This window comes from Anneissia japonica, unplaced genomic scaffold (assembly GCF_011630105.1).
Source record: "Anneissia japonica isolate Jap-2015-1 unplaced genomic scaffold, ASM1163010v1 scaffold1405_len252398_cov171, whole genome shotgun sequence".
NCBI classification, from domain to species: domain Eukaryota; kingdom Metazoa; phylum Echinodermata; class Crinoidea; order Comatulida; family Comatulidae; genus Anneissia; species Anneissia japonica.
Genome location: NW_022737956.1, coordinates 90,189 through 98,485, shown reverse-complemented (window position 1 = coordinate 98,485; position 8,297 = coordinate 90,189). Strand labels below are relative to the sequence as shown.

The 8,297-nt window shown below is 35.4% G+C and overlaps 1 protein-coding gene across 2 annotated transcripts; it reads left to right on the top strand.

The window, feature by feature from the left end:
• The first annotated feature begins 250 nt into the window (after positions 1 to 250).
• On the top strand, positions 251 to 8,237 carry LOC117117485. 2 transcript variants are annotated; one of them, XM_033261792.1, is made up of 4 exons: positions 251 to 393; positions 2,793 to 3,175; positions 5,126 to 5,191; positions 6,601 to 8,236. In XM_033261792.1, the coding sequence occupies exons 1-4, from the start codon at positions 285 to 287 to the stop codon at positions 6,787 to 6,789; spliced, it is 747 nt and encodes a 248-aa protein (XP_033117683.1). In that variant the 5' UTR covers positions 251 to 284; the 3' UTR covers positions 6,790 to 8,236. The 2 variants fall into 2 exon arrangements, with proteins under 2 accessions (XP_033117683.1, XP_033117684.1); XM_033261793.1 differs by having other exon boundaries at positions 272 to 384; positions 6,601 to 8,237.
• Positions 8,238 to 8,297: the final 60 nt, after the last annotated feature.

Below are 8,297 nucleotides of genomic sequence, written 5' to 3'. Positions count from 1 at the left end.
TGGTCTGGTTGCTATGGTTTTTGTGACGTTCAGCGTGTAGGGACGCACGTGCGCCTAGAATGTCGATGCCAGAGTTATAACCTTTGATGTCCCGAGATGTGCGTCCTTTTGTTGAATTACCTTGATTTTACCATTTTATTAGGAACCAGTCGATTGAAAATAATACTCAACGAAACTTCGTACTCAACGAAATGAACCAGTCGAATACAGTAAGCCCAATGTTTATATCATATTATAGGTGGCGCTTTCTCTGTTTGTTTTTTTTAAATACAGTAGTATTAATCATGGCGGATGATGCTGCAAAAAGAAGAGAGGCAAGACGACGTAGAATTCTTCAAAGTCCTGAAGAACGGATGAGAAAAATAGCTGGTGTTGGTTCAAATGGTACTGCTGGTGTGTTCCCATGTTCATTTTTGAGCTTATTATTTTCATCTAGGCCTAGGCCCCTATCTATCATTGAAATAAACGTTTCTAGGCCTAGGCCTACGCCTAGCCTACCACCATATATAGGGCCCCTGTACAATGTAGTATAGAAGTCGCTAAGGCATAGGCCTATAGAGTGGTGGTCAGACAAAACCCATAGGCCTATAGTCTAGGCCTACTAGCCTACACTAGGGCCTACCTACAGTAGGCCTATTTAGTCAAGACTTTTGTAAGTAAGTAACCAAGTAAGTACTAGAGAGAGAGAGAGAAAGCCCAGCAGTGACAGTGAGTGTAGTAGTGGCCTAGTCCTAGGCCAGACTGTAATAAGGGCTGCGTGGGGAATGTATCTATCATCCGTGCCATGCAAAATTTTGGCCTAGAGATAGGCCTGTGCATTTTGGAATGATTTCAGCGCAGATTTTGCCAAAAATTAGGCTTTGACCAAATCTTAATAATAATAAGCAGTGCAATACCTATATGTAGCAATTATGCACTTGTCAATTGTAGTCCATGGCCCCCCCCCCCCGGACCCGGGACTAAAATGCCGTAATCTGGACTTAACCGGGGATGTAATCTGCAAAATGGTTACATGCATGTACAAGTCCAGGCCACCTCCCTGCAATGCAGGGCATCGTTTTAGCTTACATCCCAGGCCAAGTCCTGGCCATCTACTCCTGTTAAAATGGCCCTCTAAAAGATGAGCGGATGATGATGTGACCTAGGCATATTTCCATGGAAAATTTCGTATAGTATTATATATAGTATATCCTGTATTGTAATTCCCAGCAAATTTTATTAATTTATTCTGTGATCATTGTAAAAAATAGCCTATAATTTATGAAACCATGATGGTAGTCCTACAGTACTGTACCGGTAGGAAGGCTTGTTTTTTAATTATGAAAACAATAAAGCCAATTGCAGAGTGTACATCTACTGTTTTGGTACGTCCCGGCATTACGGGGACACAGCTATGTGTACATTTCCAGCTCAGTTTCTGCTAGTGCCTGCTATGGCCCAGGTCCGGGGGCCTTGACTACAACCAAGTGCTTACAATTCCATGCGCATTTTTTCCTATAGATTTTCCACGCAAAATTGAGCTGATTTTTTAGGTATCATCTGCACACTTAAAAAACTTTACAGTACGATAGGTAGGGCTTACTGTAGTATGTTAAAAAGAAAACATGTAAAAGATAAGGATACCAGATGCTAAAAAGTAGATTTTATTCAAGTATTAATTTAAAAACATCAGCTACAGTGAAAATAAAAGTTGAAAACAAAAGAAATGTGACCTTTATTAAACTTCTGCAATCTGTATTAATGCATGGCATTATCGATATCCAATGCCAGCCATTTTCAAAGATATTTTAAAACCTATAACAACAGCAACACTCTGACAAGGCAGTGAAAGCCCATCGTTGAACGAGTGCCCAAAAACAAGGAAGTGTGAGATTACGATTTGAAAGTACATACCTAGTCTAGGCTAGGTAAGATTAGGTCAAAGCTTACTTTTCGACAAAATCTTTGTAAAATTTGGCCCTTCTTTTTCAAAATGTGTTGACGGAATTTGTATTCTGGTCTAAATTTTTGCAGGAAGGACAGCCTATATTTCCCATGTACACCTTACTTTCCAGATTGGGACACCACAGAGATGTAATACTGTATGTAGTAATAATGTAGGCCTATAATAATGGAGCAAAAAAGAATCAAGATAGGCTCTGGCCTGGAACTAGGCCTAGCAGGTTTCTCAGCAGGTCCCGCTCTATTCGCTTGCCTATCCTTCTAGGCCTGCCCAGCCTTCGATTTACCCGGTATCGCATCGCAAAATGCGATAAGTTTACACTTATAGCGAAGCACTTCCACAAATGCATCACAAACAAATGCGACGCAGTTATTTGCCTAGAATGAACCACTCAGTCTTCAGCAAGGCCTGGCTGTAAAAACTAAGAGGCTTGGTGCACAAGAAAGTCTCGAAAATTTTTTTTTAAACAGTCAAAATCAAGTTGTTATCCAATGTTTTGGGCACAACAGTATGCATGTTTACATCGAGTTCACACATAAAATGCTCCCTACATGTACATAAACCATTTTTTTACTTAAATAGTGTTGGAATAAAAAGACGCATCACTATGATTTTCTATTGAAAAATGTGTCATTTCTTTTCTTCAATAATCGTTCACTATCACCGCAGAAAAAAACGCTATGCACAATTTTGGAATTGCTACACAACACAAAAAGTGCAAAGCAGTTTTTGCTACACACAAAAATTGCTGGAAATCGAAAGCTGGCCTACTGGATTTTTGAATTGTTTGTACAGTACACGGAAAGTTATTAATGCTTATTTATACTGCTTATCCACGATTTCTTTGCAGATCCCAATGGTATTGACGGACATAATCAAATGTGTTCAGGGCCAGCGAACACTAAAACTTGTCCAGAGACTAACAAAGAATACAAAGTTAACCCAGAAACTGAAAACATTCCATGCGCCCACAGAATCCTTGACCAAGCATCTGAACAGAGAATGCAACAAGAAAGTAAACTGACCAATAAAAAAGATGAAGCCAACCAAGAATTTACAGGAGGACAAATTCCTGATGGACAATTTGAGCAAGCCCAGAAGGAAGCTTTGGAAAAGGGTAGCAATGAGGAAAGAAGGTGGTCGATATCTGCACAGAATTGTATGTTATCGATCGGGTTGGGAGTACTTTTGAGAGTGGTCTTGTGGCTTAACATTGCAGTGTTGAGTAATCAGGTAAATAAATCAGTGTTCAATAAATTAAAATATTTGTGTTTGAATAACAACATAATCATGTGGATTGAATTCTAAAAATATTACAAATAGAAATGAAAGGACCAATTTATGGAGTACGTCTACTTGACGTGCCATTATACAGTCCTGCATTATTTTTGTGGCAAAGACAAGCCAAACCAGTCACTTGTCGCAAATTGTGTTTCAGAGATAATGGCCAAAACATCCTGAAATGTCAAATTGTTTGAAATCTATTTTATTGCACAAAACAAACTTTTATATATATACCTATACCATACCTATACCATCCTAGCTAGTCTAGGCCTAGAGTAGGATAAGGCTAGCGCAACATGCGGACATTGGTACGTGTTGGTTAGTCTACAAACGACACATAAAGTAATTAATTTTACCCGGCAGAACGAAAGAAGGAAACTCCACTTTTTAGTCATCTTAGGCACTTGTTCTTTTTGACAAACAATGACCTATCAGAAGTCAAATTGCTGTCAAGAATATGAATTGGCTGCTTCGCAGCAAAAACATCGTAATGTGCTGTTATTTTCCCCATTTTCAATGTTAAAATAACAATTTTTAACAATTTGTTGATAGTTTATGCCTGAGAAATGCACAAAATCATAAAATTTGAAGGCTGATTTCTCAAATATTGTTCTTTAAACAGCTGTATGTTTAAACGCTTGTAACTAAATAAGGAAATGTCGGATTTAAATGATTTTTTAAACTATTTTATAGCTCTCATTTTTAAACCTGTATTAATATCAACAAATCGATTTTTGCGATGAGTGAATGGATTGGCTTGTCTTTGCCACATTTGTAATTAAGGTTACCAAATATACAACATGTACTATATTCTGAACCGGAGTTGTTGAAACACACAAAGTATTCATTGTGGTGTTAGTAGTTTGGTGCCTAGGGAACGGTTCCTTGAGATCAGGGTTTCAATCCCTTGCTGTGCATTTCGTTTGTGCCCATGAGCAAGGTTCTTTGCCTGCATTGCTTCTCTCCAGCATGGAGTATAAATTAGTACCTGGTGGGGTTGTCTTCTACTGCGCCATTAAGGAAGCGACACTTAATGACAAGGAAAAAAACCGCTTAGTATTAGCAAGGAAAACCACAAGCATCTAATAAAAAGTTGTTCTAAATGCAAATACCTTTGTGTTCCATACATTTAGTTTTTAATTGTTTATTTTGTTAAACTTAAAAAATAATTGTTTTCAGGTGCACTCAAACATAGATATTTTATTTGAATAAAAAAATAAATAAAATAAAATATTAATATAAATAAATATGAAATAAAAAATAAAAATAAAATATATAAATATAAATAATAAAATAAAATAATAATATAAAATAGAATTATAATAAGAATACTGGAGCACTAACTTTCATTGCATTTGATGTTCCTAAAATGCAGATCTGTGTACAGTATTGGTACTCAGCAAGATGACTCTCAGATTCAGCCAATCAAAAAACACCTATGCTTCGTTTTTAAAATGGCACCTTCACTTTAACATGAAATTTTCTGAGTACGGCTAAGTTACCTGTATGTTAAGCTTGAGCGTTGTTAACAACGAGTAATAGAATATTTAGTCAGAGGATATGATGTGGGTATCTGTTTTTTCAGAGTATAACAGCTTCTCTACAGCGACCATCTTGATTTACCTTGATTTTGAAGCTAAAGCATGAATACTTATTTGCCCCTCTGTCTGAGTCTCTTACATAATCTTACAGCATCTTGTATGGTACACATACTCAACTCTAATTTGCTTGCCCTAGTTGTTATGCACTATACCCATCTTTTATAGAATCATATGTTTCCTTTGACTCATAAAGTTATAATTATTATAATATTTGTTGTGTATAGAAGCTTGTGAAGTTTATTAAATTTGAAAGAAAATAGTACAGTAAATGATAAATACAGCACTATTATAATTTCAGTCAGTAGTTGTTGAATTCCTGATTGTCAACATTATCATATGGATGAGATTCAATACTTTGTCAGACGTAAGTTGTAAAATATCTTTTTTTTTTCTTTGTACAGTAAACTTGAATTTTGTTTCGTTTGTCTTAATAAATGTGCAAAATGTCACAAAGTTTCACTTTGTTGAAGATGTATTTGGTCCTCTGAAAAATCAGTAAAATCTATATTTGAATTAATTTTCCCATTTTTAAGTACTGTAACTTAAAAATATGTGACATTGTTTATTTTTCCAGTTACTGGAATTCTTTCTTTGATTTTATCATTACCTGGTTTAAAAATCAGTGTAGACATTTTCTAAATACACTTTTTATGCTTAAATTGATAATTTTTTATGTTGAATTTACCAGGAGACGATAAATCTATAGATCGCCAATAAGGAGAGCGGCAGATGTAGATCCAGGATTTTTTTTTGCTATGGGTGGGGGGAGAGGGAGGCACCAGGGGAATTCAAGGGCCTATGTTTCTTGGGTGAGGTGGAGCTGATAGAAAGGGCTTGAGATGTTCCCTTTACATCTTTTGGGGGTCTAGGAGAGTCGTACTTTGTTTTAGCCATTTAAATCTCTTATCTAAATGGTTTTTACACTTGGTGTGTGATTTTTATTTTTTGTCTTCTGCCAAGGGTGGGGAGAGAGGAAAGCTCAAGTGAGTGCTCGTTTTGCCATCACCCAAATTTTACCACTAAGTAACTGATACATAATCAAAGATGATATTGATATTTTTCATTATAATTGATTGGTTCTGTCACGTAGTTGTAGCTAGGGGCGAAAGGGCCCTAGTGAAAGATTAATTGCCTGGCCCTTTGAATTGATAGGGAATTCCCTAAAGTTTTTTGGAAATCCATCGTAAGAAGTGTTTATTTTACCCCCTAGTCCTGAAGTCATAGACTATTAATAGATACTAATGATAATCAGATTCGTAACTATTTTAATAGGGGGCATATTTCTCAGCAGCTGTTTTAAACAGATAAAGAACATTGGTGGCACAATTGCAGTGGCCGATCAGCAATTCAAAATAGAGGGGGGCCAGGGATGGATTTTCACAGGTGTAAGATAAAGACTACCTCAGCCCCACCATGGTAGGGGGTGAGGTATGAACATTTATAATTATAGCACCTCTAGATGGCCAGAAATATCACTCTCAGACTTAAATTCTAATATAATATCCCTTTATCCATTTCTTGGGCATCATTGAATACACAACTGATTTGAAATCAACATAGTAATCAATGATTAATCCTCTAAAATATTATTGAGGAGCCTGCTGGCCATTTTATTCTTCAATAATATTAAGTTCGAAATTATTTTAAATTATTAATTTTAGGTCTACTGTATTTTTACATGGCCCCAAACAGCCCTGGCCCCCAGTGCTTTGCACTGGCTGTTATGCCTGCGCCACAATTTGTATTAATAATTTTTATGGGTTTCTTTCACAGCCTGATGAACCTTCAAGACCTATTCCATTGCCTGGTTTGATCACGACTTTACTCCTAGCTGGTGTGCAGAACCCAGCACTTGCTGTCATTTCTAAGATCATTAACACTGTAACACAGTTTCTAACCAATTTTGCTCTCTTTCTTTTCTCATTTATTTGTGCTCATTGTCTTTTAGAAGTAGTTATCTGATAGAAAAACACCCAAGTTGCACATTCTGATTCATTTTATTAAAAGAAGTGATATGTTGTTAATAGCATGATAAGAACTCAAAATGCAGTTGTTTGTGGATCATTGTAAAAATGGGAAATGTTGAAAATGTTTTTATGATAATGTAATGATCTTGCTAATAATTCATCACTCTAATGTTGAAATTAGAACTAAGTAACTGATTTGAAGTTCAGTAACTGTTAAATTAAAGATTTGTTTCAGTATTCAGTGATAATTTTTTAATGATTTAGTTAAAATGTGTAGCTGTAAGTCGAATAAGAGTCTGTCTCAAATAAGCATCCTCTTTTAAATACGGTAAAACATCTATTAGAAATCCAGTACAGTACTCTAATAATGATATGGAAATTGATATGGTGCACAATCTGCCTCGAAGAAAGAGTATGCTCACAGTGCATATTTCACAGTTGTTAAAAGACTGCTTTGAAAAGAATTTGCTGATTAACACTATCAGTGACCTATGTTTTAGGCTTAGTAGTAAACCAGTGGAGTCACTATTGAAATTACCAAAAAACAGAATTATAAGCCCACAAATGTAAGTAATTGCATGAACATTCCATCCCCTATGAAAGTTGGTTGTCACTGTATAAAAGGTCTATTAAACATGGAAAACAAATTATTTCTTTTCTATAAAACATATTTAAAGTTGTATAAATAATTCCATTCCTACTGTACTGTATACAGTATTTTTTTTTTTTTTTTTTTTTTTGTGAAGGAAAAAAAATCTCACTCCATTAAAAAAAAATCATAGACAATTATTTGTTAAGGAAGAGCCAAAACATTGTTTTGAAAGGCCACTTTTCAATCAGTAATAAATTGATGAATTTGATACGTAAATCATGAATTTTATAGTCCTTGGGTGTTAATTTTACCAAATCGTATGTGGTGGTTGACCTATAGGCCTGAAGGTAAAGTAATTTGCTGACCGACTACCAACTCCGATTTCCAAATACCACTGAGCTTGGGCAACAACAATTTTCGTACCTATGTGTTTTTGCCAAACTATGCACACAACAGTCGTCGGCCGACACAGTTTTGTCGAGAACACAAAGCGTTGCAGGCACAACAAATCTTTTTTAATTGTAATGCGTTCAGGCTGCGCTGACAACCAGCAGACGACGACGTCTTGCGTACAGTAGCTATTGCAGGAGCGTAGTTTTTGTCGGTCGATGATTGTATGATAGTCACATGACGCAGTGTGTGCCCGGCTTTGGAATTTATAGTAGTGATCATAATAATTATGATTTATAGATCTATATGTTAATACAGTACTAAATATATAATTATATAATAAGTTGCTACAATAATTATGTTTGTAATAGTGATGTGTACAAAATCTTAACAAAAATAATGCTGTACAAATATTTAAGGTGTTTTCTAATGAATATAAAGAATGTATAAAGAATGATAATATTTAGATAATTATTAATGATAATATTTGTAAAATTAAAGTGAAGCCAAGAGTATATAGA

Excerpts from the sequence above, each read along its gene's own strand:
- LOC117117485 (XM_033261792.1), top strand. The coding sequence starts at position 285 with ATGGCGGATGATGCTGCAAAAAGAAGAGAGGCAAGACGACGTAGAATT. Across the intron at positions 3,176-5,125 it reads TTGCAGTGTTGAGTAATCAG|TCAGTAGTTGTTGAATTCCT; the intron begins GTAAATAAATCA and ends TTATAATTTCAG. Across the intron at positions 5,192-6,600 it reads GATTCAATACTTTGTCAGAC|CCTGATGAACCTTCAAGACC; the intron begins GTAAGTTGTAAA and ends TTTCTTTCACAG.